Source organism: Vulpes vulpes, chromosome 8 (assembly GCF_048418805.1).
Source record: "Vulpes vulpes isolate BD-2025 chromosome 8, VulVul3, whole genome shotgun sequence".
NCBI lineage: Eukaryota > Metazoa > Chordata > Mammalia > Carnivora > Canidae > Vulpes > Vulpes vulpes.
The window spans coordinates 20,164,397-20,181,432 of NC_132787.1; the positions used below are offsets into that span (position 1 = coordinate 20,164,397).

The window sequence follows — 17,036 nt, forward strand, 5'->3', positions numbered from 1 at the left end:
TGTTGACTCTTACCAAATGCTTTATCTGTATCTATTAAGATGATCATGTGATTTCCATATTCATTTTGTTGTGGTGTATCAAATTCATTGATTTGCAAATATCGAGCTATCCCTACATCCGGAATAAATCCCACTTGATCATGCTCAATGATCCTTTTAATGCATTTTTGAATGTGGTTTGCTAATTATTTTCTGAGGATTTCTGCATCTATGTTTATCAGAGATACTGGCATATAGGGTTTTGTTTTGTTTTTTATAGTGTCTGTCTTGTTTTGCTTTGGTATGAGTGTAATGCCAGCCTCATAGAATAAACTTGGAAACATTCTTTTCTATTTTTTTGGAATAGCTTGAAGGGAGTAGGTATTAACAATTCTTTAAACATTTGGTAGAATTCACCTGTGAATCCATCTGGTCTTGGACTTTTATTGAGATTTTGTTGATCACGATTCCATTTTATTACTAGTAATGGATCTGTTCAGATTTTCTATTTCTTCCTGATTCAGTTTGTAAGACTGTATGTTTCTGGGAATTTATTTCTTCTAGGTTATTCAGTTTATTGGCATATAATTTTTCACAGTAGTTTCTTATAATCCTCTGCAGTGTAGGTTGCAACTTCTCTTTTATTTTTAATTTTGAGACCTCTCTTTTGTTGAGTCTGGCTAATGGTTTATCAATTTTGTTTATCTTTCTAAAGAACCAATTCTTAGTTCCACTGATCTTTTGATTTTTAAGTCTCTATTTCATTTATTTCCACACTGGTTTTTATTATTTCTTTCCTTATACTAACTTTGCATTTTGTCCTTCTTTTTTGGCTCCTTTATATGGAAGGTTACATTGTTTGAGATTTTTCGTGTTTCTTGAGGTAGGCCTGTATCACTGTAAACTTCCTTCTTAGAACTGCTGTTGCTAAGTCTGGCCAGGGGTTTATCAATCTTATTAATTCTTTCAAAGAACCAGCTCTTAGGATTGTTGATCTGTTCTACTGTTCTTTTGGTTTCTATTTCATTGATTTCTACTTTAATCTTCATTATTTCTATTCTCCTGCTGGATTTAGGCTTTATTTCCTATTCTTTCTCTAGTGCCTTTAGGTGTAAAGTAGGGTTGTGTATCTGAGACCTTTCTTGTTTCTGGAGAAAGGCCTGTATTGCTATATACTTCCCTCTTAGGACTGCCTTTGCTGCATCCCAAGGTTTTGAACAGTTGTGTTTTCATTTTCATTTGTTTCCATGGAATTTTTTAAAAAGATTTTATTTATTTATTCATGAGAGGCAGAGAGAGAGAGATTGAGAGAGGCAGAGACACAGGCAGAGGGAGAAGCAGGCTCCATGCAGGGAGCCCGATGTGGGACTCGATCCTGGGTCTCCAGGATCAGGTCCTGGGCTGAAAGTAGTGCTAAACTGCTGAGCCACTTGGGCTGCCCTGTTTCCATGAATTAAAAAAAAAAAATTTAAATTTCCTGGTTAGCCCATTCATGCTTTAGTAGGATGCTCTTTAACCTCCACGAATTTGAATTGTTTCCAAATTTCCTCTTATGATTGAGTTCCAGTTTCAAAGCATTGTGGTCTGGAAATATGCATGGAATGATCCCAGTCTTTTTGTACTGACTGAGACCTGATTTGTGACCCAGCATGTAATCTATTCTGGAGAATGTTCTTTGTGCACTTGGGAAGAATGTGCATTCTGTTGCTTTAGGATGGAATGTTCTAAATATATCTGTGAAGTCCATCTGGTCCAGTGTGTCATTCAAAGCCTTTGTTTCCTTGTTGATCTTTTGCTTAGATTATCTATCCATTGCAGTGAGTGGGGTGTTAAAGTCCCCTACTATTGTATTATTATCAATGTGCTTATTTAATGTTATTAATTGGCTTATATAACTGGCCACTCCCATGTTAGGGACATAAAAATTTACAATTATTAGATCTTGTTGGATAGACCCTTTAATTAAGATATAGTATCTTTCTTCATCTCTTATTACAGCCTATGGTTTAAAATCTAATTTGTCGGGATCCCTGGGTGGCGCAGCGGTTTGGCGCCTGCCTTTGGCCCAGGGCGCGATCCTGGACGACCCGGGATCGAATCCCACGTCAGGCTCCCGGTGCATGGAGCCTGCTTCTCCCTCTGCCTGTGTCTCTGCCTCTCTCTCTGACTATCATGAATAAATAAATAAAATCTTTAAAAAAAAAATCTAATTTGTCTGATATAAAGATTGCTACCTCAGCTTTCTTTTGATGTCCATTAGCATGATAAATGGTTTTCCACCTCCCTCATTTTTTTTTAAGATTTATTTATTCATGATAGACACAGAGAAAGAGAGAGGCAGAGACACAGGAAGAGGGAGAAGCAGGCTCCAGGCTGGGAGCCCGACGCGGGACCTGATCCTGGGACACCAGGATCGTGCCCTGGGCCAAAGGCAGGGGCCAAACTGCTGAGCCACCCAGGGATCCCCCTCACTTACTTTCAATCTGAAGGTGTCTTTGAAGCTAAAATGAGTCTCTTGCAGACAGCGTTTCAATGGTTCTTGCTTTTTTTATCCAATCTGATAATCCCGTGTCTTTTGATTGGAGCATTTAGCCCATTTACATTCAGAGTAACTATTGAAAGATATGAACTTAGCACCCTTTGTATTACCTGTAAGGTCACTGTTTCTGAATATTTTCTCTACTCCTTTCTGGTCTGTTACTTTTGGGCTCTCTCTTGGCTTAAAGGATATCTTTTCATATTTCCTGTAGGACTGGTTTGATGGTCACAAATCTTTTAGTATCTGTTATCCTGGAAGCTTTTTATCTCTCCTTCTATTTTCAATGACATCTTAGCTGGATAAGTATTCTTGGCTGCATGGTTTTCTCATTTAGCACCCTGAATATATCATACAAATCCTTTCTGTCCAGCCAGGTCTCTGTGGATAGGTTTCTACCCTTGTAGGTTATTGACCTCTTGTCCTGAGCTGCTTTAAAACTTACCAAAAAGAAAAGAGAAAGGATTCAAATAAATAGAATCGTGAATGAAAGAGGAGAGATCACAATCAACAATTATAAGAACATATTATGAGCAATATCAACAAATTAAGCAATCTGGAAGAAATGGATGCATTCCTAGAGACATGTAAACTACCAAAACTGAAACAGGAAGAAATAGAAAACCTGCACAGACCGATAACCAGCAAGAAAGCAGAAGAAGTGATCAAAAATCTCCCAACAAAAAGGAGTCCAGGGCTGGATGGCTTTCTAGCAGAATTCTACCAAACATTTATTTTTTTAAAGACTTTTTTTTAAAGATTTTATTTATTTATTCAGGAGACACACACACACACACACACACACACACACACACACGCAGAGAGAGAGAGAGAGGTAGAGACACAGGCAGAGGGAGAAACGGGCTCCATGCAGGGAGCCTGACATGGGACTCGATCTCGGGTCCCCAGGATCAGGCCCTGGGCTGAAGGTGGTGCTAAACTGCTGAGCCACCCGGGCTGCCCTCTACCAAACACTTAAATAAAAGGTAATACCTATTCTTCTCAAGCTGTTTCAAAAATAGAAATGGAAGGAAAACATCCAAACTCTTTGTATGAGCCCAGCATTACCTTGATCCCAAAACCAGACAAAGACCCCACCAAAAAGAGAATTATAGATCAATATCTCTGATGAACACAGGTGCAAAAATTCTCACCAATGTACTAGCCAATAGGATCTAACAGTACATTGAAAGGATTCTTCATCATGACCAACTGGGATTTATTCCTGAGCTGCAAGGCTGGTTCAACGTCTGCAAATCAATCAATGTGATACACTACGGTAATAAAAGAAAAGACAAATACCATATGATTCTCTCAACAGATGCAGAAGAAGCATCTGACAAAGTACAGCATCTTTCTTGATTAAAACTCTTAGCAGTGTAGGGATGGAGGGAATATACCTCAATATGATAAAAGCCAAATATGAGAAGCCTACCGTGAATATTGTTCCTAATGGGGAAAACCTGAGAGCTTTTCCCCTAAGGTCAGGAACCTGACAAAGATGTCCACCCTCACCACTACTGTTCAACGTAGTCCTAACCTCAACAATCAGAAAACAAAAAGAAATAAAAGGCATCCAAATCAGCAAAGAAGTCAAACTCTCACTCTTCACAGATGACATGATACTCTATATATGGAAAATCCCAAAGCATATTTTATACCTTTTAATTTTATATATCTTAATTTTTGTTGCTATAACTGATGTTATTACTTTTGTTTAACCATAATACTAGCTTTATAAGTAGTTGATCTATGACCTTCATTGTGCGTATTTTTTAACCAGTGAAATTTTTTCCTTTCATAATTTTCTACTTATAGCCTTTTCTGATCAAAGAATTCTCTTTAACGTTTCAAGTAAGACCAGTTTAGTGGTGGTGAAATCTTTTGTATTTGGGGAACTCTTATTTCTCCTTAATTATTTTTTTTAAAGATTTTAATTATTTACTCATGAGAAACATAAAGAGAGGCAGAGGCAGGGAAAGAAGCAGGCTCCCTGCTTGGGAAGCCTGATACAGGACTCAATCCCAGGACCCTGGGATTACAACTTGAGCCAAAGGCAGATGCTCAACAACTGAGCCACCCTCTCTCCTTAATTCTTAATGATAATCTTGCTGGGTAGAATATTCTAAGTTGTAGATTTTTTCCTTTCAGCCCTTTGAATATACCCTACCACTCCCTTCTGGCCTGGAAATTTTCTGCTGAAAAATCATCTGATAGTTTAATGGAGTTCCCTTATACATTTCTAGTTGCCACTCTGCTGCTTTTAAAATCCTCTCTTTTTTTTTTTATTTATTTATGATAGTTATAGAGAGAGAGAGAGAGGCAGAGACACAGGCGGAGGGAGAAGCAGGCTCCATGCACCGGGAGCCTGATGTGGGATTCGATCCCGGGTCTCCAGGATCGCGCCCTGGGCCAAAGGCAGGCGCCAAACCGCTGCGCCACCCAGGGATCCCTTAAAATCCTCTCTTAATAATTGTCAAAAACTGAAGATACTCCCTCATGCTGTGGACTTCCTTGGATTTATCTTGTTTGAGGATTTTTGTTTGCCTCCTTAACCTGGGTGTCTGTTTGCTTCCCCAGGCTAGGGAAGTTTTCAGTTACTGTGTCTTCAAATAAGTTTTCTGCCCACTTCTCTCTCTCTTCTTCTTCTGGGATTCTTATGATGTAAATATTTGTTCACTTGATATTGTCTTAACCCGTCATTTTTTTTTTTTTTAACGATTTTACCCATTCATTCATGAGACACAGAGAGAGGCAGAGACAGGCAGAGGAAGAAGCAGGCTCCATGCAGGGAGCCTGATGTGGGACTCGATCCTGGGCCTCCAGGATCATGCCCTGAGCCAAAGGCAGATGCTCAACCACTGAGCCACCCAGGTGTCCCAACCCATCCTTATTTTTAAAATCTTTTCTTTTTGCTGTTCAGCTTGGATGCTTTCCGTTATCTGGTCTTCAAAATTAGTGATCCATTCTTCTGTATATGCTAATGTATATTGATTCCCTCTTTTTTATTTTTCATTTCAGTCACTGTATTCTTCAATCTTGATTATTTTAATATTTTCTATCGATTTGTTGAAATTCTAAGTTCATCCACTCTTCTCTCTAATCCAGTGAGTAACTTTGTGACCAATACTTTGAATTCTTTATCAGATAGATTGGCTATCTCTATTTATTTTTTTCTAGGGTTTTGTCTTGTTTTATTTGGTGTATATTTCTTTCTTCTCATTTTGACTGACTTAATGTTTTTGTTTCCATGAATTAAGTGGAATAGCTACTTCTCCTAAACTTGAGGAAATGGGCTTGTGTAAGGTTGTCCTCTATGTAGACTAAGAACCTGGTAACTCTAGCTGACTGGCTAGACCTGGGGTGGCATGGGTGGGGATCCCAGGGCACTCTATGCTAGGGCTGCCCTGGTGGGAGCTGGAGCTGAAGTGGTCACAGGTCAGTAGAGTCCCAGTGCTGTTTGCACAGAGGGTGCCCTGGCAGGACAGCAGAGATGAGGCAGTATAAACTGGGGGTTTCTGGGGCTCTCCACATAGAGAGAAGCCTGGCAGAATGGCTGGAAATTAGGCAGGGCTGAGCGTGAGGGTTCTGGGGCACATTATGAAGAGAAGCACCCTGATGGAGCATCTGGAGCTAATGCAGGCATGAGCCAGGTGGTCCCAGAGTGCTCTGCACCAGAGGTCATGTGGAAGTGAAGTGGTTCAGGTCTGGAATATTCTAGGGTACTTTGTACTTGCACCACCTTTGCAAGACAGTTGGAGCTGTAGTGAGCACTGACCCTGGTATGTGCTATACTGAGACCACCTTGCTGGGACAGCAGGGCTGGTGTGGGCTAGGGGCATGAAGCTCACTGAAGAAACAGGCCAGCTAGGATGCTGCATATAGGACCCTGCTCCCATCCATACTCTCTAGGTGGAGGGGGACCATAAGCTGTGGCAGCTAGCCCCTCTGACCTGGAGTTCCAGGAGCTCCCTTGCTATTGGACAAAGTTCAAGGCTGGTTCCTGTAGATTCTAGTTGCTCTTCTAAATGGTGGCTTATTTGTGTATGCCCCATGGCAGACAAATCTGCTTCTAGTCCCTCAGCATGATCTCTTTCCACTGCTGTTTGCAGTGTCAAGGGTAGGGATTCCCTTTTTTACCGTGTCTGTATCTTTCTTGCTATTCTTTCTGTAGTCTCTATATCTTCAATTGTACAGAAGCTGTTCAGTCAGCCTTTAGTTCTTCTTCAGGAGAAACTGCTCTATAAATAGGTGTAGATTTGGTGTGTGTGTATGTGTGTGTGTGTGGGGGGGGGCAGAGATGAATTCAGGGTCTTCTTATGTCACAATCTTAGAACAGAATCTTTTCCTTATGATTTTTCTCTAGCTTACTTTATTGTAAGGCTATATATATAATACATTACAAAATATGTGTTAATTTACTATCTACGTTATTGGTAAGACTTCTAGTCAACAGTAGACTATTAGTATTTAAATTTTAGAAGTTATATGGAGGAGTGGATTATGTCCTCAACTCCCATGTTGTTCAAGGGTCAGCTGTATATATTTGTAACTGTGAGTAGGGTTGAGCAATTGTTTTTTGTTTTTGTTTTAATTTTAGGAGGTTAACATACGGTGTAATATTGGTTTCTAGAGTAGGATTCAGTGATTCACCACTTACATACAATACCCAGTGGGGGTTGAGCAACTGTTGAAGGCTCAGTACCATTTACATTTTTTTCTATTCTATTCTCTTTTTATTGGGTTCTTTTTAAAAATTACTTAATAACTTTATATCCTATATAAAGTTTAATATAAATAAAAGCTAATAAAATTATAAAATTTATAAAGTTTAAATAGTTTATTCTTTATACTATAAAACTTCATATAGTAAGATATATTAAGTTCATTTTAGCATATGAAACATACATTTTCTGCAATTTATTATTTTACCTTTGTCATAATGGCTATTGCGCTTAAGTTTTGAGTTTTTATATAATTTATCAACTTTTTTCTTTATGAATTCTGGATTTTGTATGATGCTTAGAAAGGACTTTTTTTTTTAAAGATTTTATTTATTCATGAGAGAGAGAGAGAGAGAGAGGGGTGTGCAGAGACATAGGTAGAGAAAGAAGCAGGCTCCATGTAGGGTGCCTGATGTGGGACTCCAGGATCACGCCCTGGGCTGATCAGCTTAGCTGCTGAGTCACCCAGGCATCCCAGAAAGGACTTTCCAAACTAAGATTATAAGAGTTCATATCTCTGTCTTGAAATACTTCTATAGTTTTTAAATTTTACTTTGAACTCTTTGGTTTATCTGAAATTTATTTTTTTTTATTTTTTATTTTTTTATTCATAGAGATGCAGAGAGAGAGAGAGGCAGAGACACAGGCAGAGGGAGAAGCAGGCTCCATGCAGAGAGCCCGATGTGGGACTCGATCCAGGGTCTCCAGATCACGCCCCAGGCTGCAGGCGGTGCTAGACCGCTGTGCCACCCGGGCTGCCCGAAATTTATTTTAATATAAAGAATAGAGTTGGTGTTCAGCTTTCTGTCCCCCACCAATTGGTTATAGAGTTATTATAATGCTCTTAGTTGTTTAATCTATTTCCCCTCACTGATTTGAAATGCCACTTTTACCATATAATAAAATTCCCATATATGTTTGGGAATATTTCTGAAATCTGTTCTTTCCCATTAATCTATTTGTGGATTGTACTGAAATGTTTTAGTGACTATAACTTTACAATATATTTTAATATTTATTAGGGTTAATCTCTTTTGGTTTTTAGAATTTTCCTTGATATGTTTAGTAATATTTGTTGAATTCTAAAAACATATGCAAGATGCCATTTTGACTAGATTCACATTGAATTCATAGATTAGCTTAACAAACACTAGCATCCTTACAGTAGTGGTCTTCCCATTGAAAAAACAACTATCCAGAAAGTTGTTCAAGTCATGTTTTGTGAACTTTTGTAGCATTAAAAATTTGTTTTCATATAATTCTGAACACTTGTAAAGTTCATGTCTAAATACTTCATTGTTACTTCTAGAAAAATGATCTCTTCCATTATATTATTGAACTAGTTATTGTTTACACACAGGAAACTTCCTGATTCTTAAATGTTGGTTTTATAAATATAATAATTTAACTTGTGAAAATATTTGGACCAATAAAACATTACCTTTGTAAATCTAGGACTTCATTTACAATATCTGTTCCAATACTACCAGCACCAAGTACTATTCCAGCAGACATTCCAGGCACACTAATACAAGACTGTTTAGAGGATTCTAAATAATAACAACAAAAGGAAAAATTCAATTGAAGACTTTAAAAATATATATATATATATATATATATATATATATATATATATATATATATATATATATATATATATATATAACTTTGGTTAATATTTTTTATTTCAACTCAAATATATTTCCTGTTTCCCTCTTTAAGAGAAATAGCTGCATCCTAAAATGTTACGGCCATTCATGCTTGCATTACAAACATAACTCATGATGGTTTAAGCTATGTATAAAGAATGATAGGAATCAAATGTATAGAACATCATTGAGGGTACAATCATAACTTGTAACCCTTGAGTACAGATATTTCATTCCCATTGTAATCTCCATACTAAAGCTAGAGCAATACTGCTTTATTTTTAATATTCCTGAATATTTCTATTTTTATTTGTACAAGTAATGCATTAAAATGTTTCTATGGTGGAAAACCAAGATAAGCAAAAACTCCCTCTTAATGCTTTTCATTAATTTGCCCAACAGATATGTATTGAATAACAAACTACAAAGAACTATGGAGGCTGCTGGAGGTAGATAATGGATAAAATACCATTCTTACTCTTGAAGCAATCAGTCTAGTGGCAGGACAGTTGAGCAAACAACTATTGTGATACGATGTAAGATTATAATGGAAGTATGATCAAAGTATTGTAGAAATTCTGAAAAGGATAACTTAAGCTATAGAAGTTTTTGCAGTTTTACCTTGAAATGTTTCCTTCTCCAAACAGAAAAAGATGGTAATAATAGCAACAATCCTAGAAATAAATCTCTATCCTTTAAAAACTAAGCTTACCTTCTGATGATTGAGAACTGCAAGGAAGTAATGATACTTCTCTCATCTCATTATGTCCCCTAGAATTAAGAAATACCATAGGTGATTTTTCTTAAGTAAAGGAAATTATTAAGGTCACTACATTAAAGCCCTGTGTATTTATCAGTTCTTGGCCTTTTTGTTGTATATATACACGTTGTTAATGTCATCACAAGAGATCAAAGTATTGATATGCTAAGTACCTGGGCTTTTGCCCAATGCCCTATTACTCTGTAAGGTACATTTTCTCCAGTAACAAACTCTGTATACTAATGATAAGAAGGCAAGGATTATTGGAATGAATAACAGGGGATACTGTTCGAGATACTAAGCTTTGGGGGCCTTTTAAAAAAACTAAATATAGTAGATTAGGAAATAGAATTTGTTGGATGCAACCTTACAACAATCATGAAGAAAAACTTACAGGAAAAAAAACTTAGAATGGGCTATGTTATCCTATTAAGCAAATCAGGAAAAGTTGGCTCTTCTTCTAGGCTGGCTGACACAGTCATAGCCAGATATTCCCAAACAATCACTTCTAGTACCCCAGGCTTAGAAGATGTGCATGTAAAAATGACGTGCAGGGGACAAAATAATTTCTTACAAGGATATATAGTTTAAAGCTACAACTTCATCATTTAGTGGAGGGACAAGGCAAGGCCATGAAGAGTAGGAAGGAATAGCTTGAGTGAATGTATTTACTATCACATTTTTACCAAGCAAAAAGAAATGTATTACAAAAGGGAAAATTATGAGAAGTAATTTTCATAATTTCAGATTATGAGAAGTAACATCATTGAACAGTAAGTTAATTACCAAAAAAAAATGTCCTCAAGTTACAAAACCAGATGATTATACAACTTTAATGGTTTAACAAGATGAGAAAAGACACTCATTTGAAGTTAACATAAAGGTCTTAACAACACAAAAAATTACTTACAAAACTAAAGTGTTGACAGACACAATATATTCCAGTTCTTTGGTCCAAGGATTTGTGAAACTAAACCACTGGCTTTTTAAAGTTACAAAAGAGCCGTCTTTCTTTCTGAACTTGTATGAATCTGTAAATATTTTCTCTTTGCTCTGTAGAACTTAACAGGAGAACGTGGTAATTAGCATAATGGTCTACAACTATATAAATCAATCACCTGAGGATTAATTCAAGTTTCAGATTTCACAGGAATGAGACATGAGTAGAAGCTGTAATTAAAAAATACCAGAAAATTACCCCACTGAATGCATACCTGCTTTGTGCTTATCAGTCAAATTACTATGGTCATCCTGATGAAAATATTCATAACAAGAAGTTCCCAGAAGTTCCTGAGGCAGATATCCTAAAATTGCTGTTGCCCTGGTGTTAAAATTGAAAATAAACTTCAGATTGGTGACTGCATTCCCTTCCAGAGTACTATTGGCCCCATACATGGTCAGGGATAGTAGGAAAGTGGACAGGGGGATGAGTAACCCATATGCATCACTGGGCTCCCTTTGGCTATCCTAGACCCAGATTAAGGTACAAAATAGAATGGACACCCACCCAGTCCAGAGAATGCTCTTTCAACCATTCACTAATAAAATTGTAGCCACAGACCATGCTGTTTCTGCACCACTGGCTAAAAAATATTCCAGGTTTTATCCAGCAGTGCTACAAAGCACATCTTTAATAGCCTTAAGTACCCCATTGAACTCTAATCATTATGGCATATAAATGTTCACCTTTGGTCCACATAGACAAATTTTCCATTCATTGCAAACCGGGTTATAAATTCAGTTGGCTTCACTTTAATCTCTCCACTGTTCTGTGGGACAATATATGGATGTAATCTTCCAATGGCAACAAGGCAGGTAAAATTACTACTGTTTTTCTTATTGTCCCTTTCTTCTTCCATTCCAACAATATTTGGAGGCCAGCTTCTCAAGTAACCAGTGCAGTGGATAGTACAGAATTTTCTATGATCTAAGTCAAAAGTTTTTAAAAAAGAATGTTTGAGTCATTGTGAATAAACTCTTAAATTTCTTTGACATTTATAATAGTTATAATTATGCTATAAAGCATTTTAGCATTTAAACGTGCTAAAATATGAAAGGGGAAGATGTTGCATTGAAAAGAAATCATCAAAGATTGATTTAATTTATGTTTAAGTAGGCCTAGAACTTAATATATCGCCAAGCCAGTTTTTAAAATTATAATAATTCATATTTGTTAGAAAAAGTTAAACTTCAAGCTCCCTTGCTCTTTGCCACCAAGGTGCTATTTTTAGCCAACTAACTCTTTGGTATAATTCATATTCAAAAATTTATAAAGAACAGTTAATTACACACAAATTCTTAAATTTCTTATTTAGCACCTATATAATTGTTAATTGATATCTATGGTTATAATAGACTATAAAAATATTTAGAGAACATTTGGAGAAATTCATAAAAGGTATAAAAATAAATTTTAATTTAAATTTCACTTTTCAGAAAACTCTCAAGCAATTAATTCATAGGAAAAAGCTTGTCAAATAGGCCTGATCAAAATAATAAAAACTTAGAGATAATCCATATGCTCAAGTATCAGGAAATTCTTAAAACAATGAGATACAACACAGGCATAAAAAATTGGCAGTATATAGATTACAGCAATCCACCGGCAAAAACAAAAAACAAAAAACAAAAAAAACTGACCTAAATTTTCAAAAGAAGGGAGAAAAAAGCCTGGCAAAAATTATTTTAAACTGTTGTTTGTGGTAAGATTTAGAAAAGACCAGAACATTCATTGTTTTAAATCAGCACTATTTGGCAAGACTGTTATTACAACAAATTAAAAAAAAATGAACAGAGGATAATAAGTAAATCTTATAAGACAGCAACTACTAGTAATAGCAAAGACCTGGAGAATACTTTATATGCCATGCTGTTTTAAGTGCTTTAAATGTATAATCTTAATAATCCTGTGAGGTGTTCTTATATTAGCACCACTATCTCAGGAAACTGAGAGTTAATGCCACAGTCACAGCAGAAAGAGTGGAGCTGTGAATGCTCTGTCGTGGAAGGTGTCCAAACAGGAGTTGTCTGTGTGATGAAGGGGGAAGGGAACAAATGGTGTTTCAGTCAGAGGGAACAGCCAGTGTAAGCCCAGAGCCAAGAGTGTCAGATGTTGCTGAAGGCATAGTCTGTGATGAGGAAGTGGCTTGAGAACAAAGCAGGGAACAGATAGGTTAGCTCTTGTTTTTGTTTGTTTTTTAAAAGATTTTATTTATTTGATAAATATTTGAGAGAGAGCATGTGCATGAGTGAGAGAGAGAAAGCAGGGCAGAGGGAGGAGAAGCAGACTCCTTGCTGAGCAGGAAGCCTGACATGGGGCTTGATCCCAGGACTCTGGGAGCACCCAAGCTGAAGGCAGATGCCCAACTAACTTGAGCCACCCAGGCACCCCTAGGTTAGCTCTTGTAAACCATGCATAGGACATCGCACTCATCACCTAACAGACATCACCACCTCCTTGGTCCAAGAAGTCTTAAACTGTCATTATCTCTTTCAAAAAACCACATGTATTTTTTTCTTTTTTAAAAAATAATTTAAGTGTAATTGACACACAATGTTACATTAGTTTCAGGTATACAACATAGTGATTCAACAAGTTTAAACATTATGCTATGTTCACAAGTGTAGCTACCATCTGTCACCATACAGTGCTGTATCATTGACTGTATTTCTTATTCTGTGCCTTTTATTCTCATGACTTATTCACTCCATAACTAAAAGCCTGTATCTCCTAATCCCCTTCACCCATTTTCCCCATAACCTCATCCCTCTCCCTTTTGACAACCATCAGTTTGTCCTATGTTTATAGTTTTTATGTTCTTCGTTTGTTTGTTCTTTCATTTTAAATTCCACATATTAGTGAAATCATATGGTATTTGACTTATTTTACTTAGCATAATACCCTCCAGGTCTGTCCATGTTGTCTTAAATGGTACAATCACATCCTTTTTCATGGCTGTGTAATATTTCTACAGAATCAAAAGTGAAAAAGGAAAAAAAAAAAAACTATGGGGACTACACCAAACTCAAAAGGTTTTCCCTGGTGAAGGGAACCATCAGTAAGACAAAAAGGCAACCTACTGAATGGGAGAAGATGTTTGCAAATGATATATCCAATAGGGGGTTAATATCCAAAATAGATAATGAATTTAAAAAACTCAACAACCCACACACCAAAAAAAAAAAGAAAAGAAATTAAAAATGGGCAAAGGACCTGACTAAACAATTTTCCAAAGAAGACATGCAGATGGCCAAAAACTCACATGAAAAAGATGCTTAGCATCACTAATCATCAGGGAAATGCAAATCCAAAGCACAATGAGATATCACCTGACACCTGTCAGAATGGCTAAAATAAAAAATATAAGAAATAACAAGTGTTGGTAAGGATGTGGAGAAAAAGGAACCCTAATACACTGTGGTTGGGAATGCAAATTGGTACAACCAATGTTCTTCAAAAACTTAAAAATAGAAATATATGATCCAATAATTCCTCTACTGGGTATTTACCCCAAAAAAGCAAAAATACTTATCTGAGAGGATATATGTACTTCTATATTTATTGCAGCATTACTTACAATAGCCAAGATATGGAAGCAACCTAAGAGTCCATCAATAGATGAATAAATAAGATGTGGTATATGCATACTATGGAATATTATGCAGCCAAATCCTATCTTTATCACTTACTCCCTATTCTGTTTATTGGTCATTGTCAATCCAGGTAGTTAAATGAGAAACCTGGGAGTCCTACCAGATTCCTTTATAACATCCAAAATACCTTAAGGGAACTAAAATTGGGATAAATGGTAAATACAAGGTTTTCATTCATATTAAAATTAGATGGCAGTCAAAAGTCAAAAAGCTTATACACGGACTTTGGCATTTCTGATGACACTTGTGAATTTACAAATGATACTGACTAAAAATTTAACTAAAAATGTAGATTAAAAAAGTTTCACATTAATATGGAATCTCATCATATCTAGCATTTTACTTTGATTCTTCTCTAATAACAGGGTTGCCAACCAAACTTCCAATTTAATCTGTCTCACAATTCTCACTGTGAACATTTATTCAGCTGGCAGATTTTTAGTTGGGATTATGTAATTCCATCCACTGCAATCCATTTGATTAATTGTCTTAGGCTTTTTTTTTTTTAATATCATAAAATACCCCTTATCTCAAGATTTCTTAGGGGCGCCTGGGTAGCTCAGTCAGTGAAGCTTTTGACTCATGATTTTGATGCAGGTCATGATCTCGGGGTTGTAAGATTGAGCCCTGTGTCAGGCTTCACACTTAGGTGGGAGTCTGCTTGAGATTCTCTCCCTCTCCCTCTGCTCCTCCCATACTCACATGCTGTCTCTCTCTCTCTCGCTCGCTAAAATACGTAAATCTTTAAAAAAAATCTTTAGACTTTTACCTAAATATTGGGGTCATGGGCCCCAGTCCTTACCAAACTGTTTATATCAGCTGCACAGGGTAGATTCAAGTATAACCTACTCCATGATTTTTGGAAAGGGGGAAAAATTCATATTAAGCCAAACACTGCCTTCATTTATAGGACATCTTTTCAAAATCCTTCATGAAATTTTTCTTCAGGTTGAGGCCTAGATCTCTCAACTTGGTATCTTGCTGTCTTAGTTTGAATTCTCACAGAAGTAGATCCTGAGACCAGGATTCAGGTACAAGAAGCATATTTGATAGGTGATTCCAGGAACACTAGTAGGGAAGTGGGACGAGACAGGAAAAAGAAGGAAACTAATAAAGGATATGTTCTCCAGCAAGTTGCCACTTTGGAAAATCAATGTTATATCTCAGCGGGGGCACTCTGGGAGAAAATCTAAAAGAGCCTCAGAACTAAGTAATCTGAAGAAAAAGAAAGGATGTTTATTCATAAGCTCCCTTCAGGCAGTGAATGAGGGGCATGCTTACAGGGAGCATTGATTCCCTACGACTTGAGGTCTACCCCTAGTTAACGTAGGCAGAATGGTCTCTAAAGAAGAGAGAAGGTCTAGCAGAGTCATGGAGGTTGGACTTTGGAAACAAGGTGGCAAGCCCTTGAAGTGGTAGGCTCGAAGAGGATAGGTCACGGTATACTGACAGCATCTGCCACACTTGCACAGGGAGGGAGCCAAAGGGATTCTGGGTGTACTGCTGTATTATTGATGATCTCCTATTTACTTTTTCATCAGAGACACACAGAGAGAGGGGCAGAGGCATACGTAGAGGGAGATGCAGGCTCCCTATGGGGAGCCTGATGCAGATACTCAACCACTGAGCCACCCCAGTGTCCCACTGATGATCTTATTAAGATAAGTTTGAGAAACACCCAAAGTAGTCATCCATCCTTCATCAGCCCTTGATTTCATAAGTAGAGATACAAAAGTAATTTTATCCCTATGTTAGAAGTTTTTTCAAAGTTTGAGTCTATAACATTCACATTAGAATTAGGGCATAAATCATGTTTTTACTGTCAATCTTATTTTAAAAAACTTTTTATTATGGAAAAATCTCAAACGTACAAAATCAGAACAGTGTGATGAAACCCCACTTGAGTGACTCATGGCCAATGTTGAGAAATGGCTTTTCCATAAATTGTAAGCTCAGTTTCAGTTAGCATAAAAGGGCTGCTTTATAGGCTTTCTTTTAAATTTAAGTGTAACTGAAACAAAACTATGGAGACAAGACATCAGTGGTTGCCAGGAGGAGATGAATAAGCATAGCACAGTGGATTTTAGTGCAGTGAGGATACTCTGTATATTATAATGATGGATATGTGTCATTATGCACTTGCCTGAACCCATTAGAATGTACAACACCATGAGGGAACCCTAAGGTCAACTGCGGACTCTGGGTGATGATGATAGGTCAGTGTAGGTTCATCCTTGCAACAAATGTACTATTTTGGTGGGAGATGTTAGTATTGGGTGAGGCTTTGCATGTGTGGGGGCAGGGGTAGGTAGGAAATCTGTCCTTACCTCTCATTTTCATTGTAAACCTAAAACTGTTCTAAAGAATAGTCTTAAAAATTAAAATTTTAAACATAACTGCCATGCTGTGGCAAAAAAGAAAATCACCTTTACTAACTATGAGCTTTCCACATTAATCAGGAGTGGTCTTAAAACATAATCCCATTGGCTATTACTGGGAAGAACGTTTAGGAGCAACTATATGTACGATATAATTATTTCACTTGATACTCTTCCTTGGCTAAAGTAGAATACAAGAGGATTTCACGTGTGAGAACCCATCCATGTGGCCAATCAGGGTTCAATTTTGTTGTTACCTTACCCTGGTCAAGCTATCTGTCTACAGGCCATTGTCCTCAAACCAGGCACTGCAAAGAAAGGCCACACTGATTGTTAACACATGCCCTTACCATTCCT

The 17,036-nt window shown here is 37.0% G+C and overlaps 1 protein-coding gene across 6 annotated transcripts in view; it reads right to left on the minus strand.

Annotated features, from left to right (window-relative positions):
• Nucleotides 1–17,036, minus strand: part of BMAL2 (basic helix-loop-helix ARNT like 2) — a 112,831-nt gene that overhangs the window by 13,212 nt on the left and 82,583 nt on the right. For all 6 annotated transcript variants that reach the window (XR_012002921.1, XR_012002920.1, XM_072765716.1 and 3 more), the window contains 5 exons: nucleotides 11,335–11,575; nucleotides 10,863–10,969; nucleotides 10,559–10,709; nucleotides 9,601–9,659; nucleotides 8,681–8,789 (listed from right to left, as the gene is read on the minus strand). Coding sequence is in view for 4 of the 6 variants with exons in the window: in XM_072765716.1 (XP_072621817.1) it covers nucleotides 8,681–8,789; nucleotides 9,601–9,659; nucleotides 10,559–10,709; nucleotides 10,863–10,969; nucleotides 11,335–11,575 (667 nt within the window). In the remaining 2 variants the exon portion in view is untranslated. The remainder of the gene's footprint in view (nucleotides 1–8,680; nucleotides 8,790–9,600; nucleotides 9,660–10,558; nucleotides 10,710–10,862; nucleotides 10,970–11,334; nucleotides 11,576–17,036) is intronic.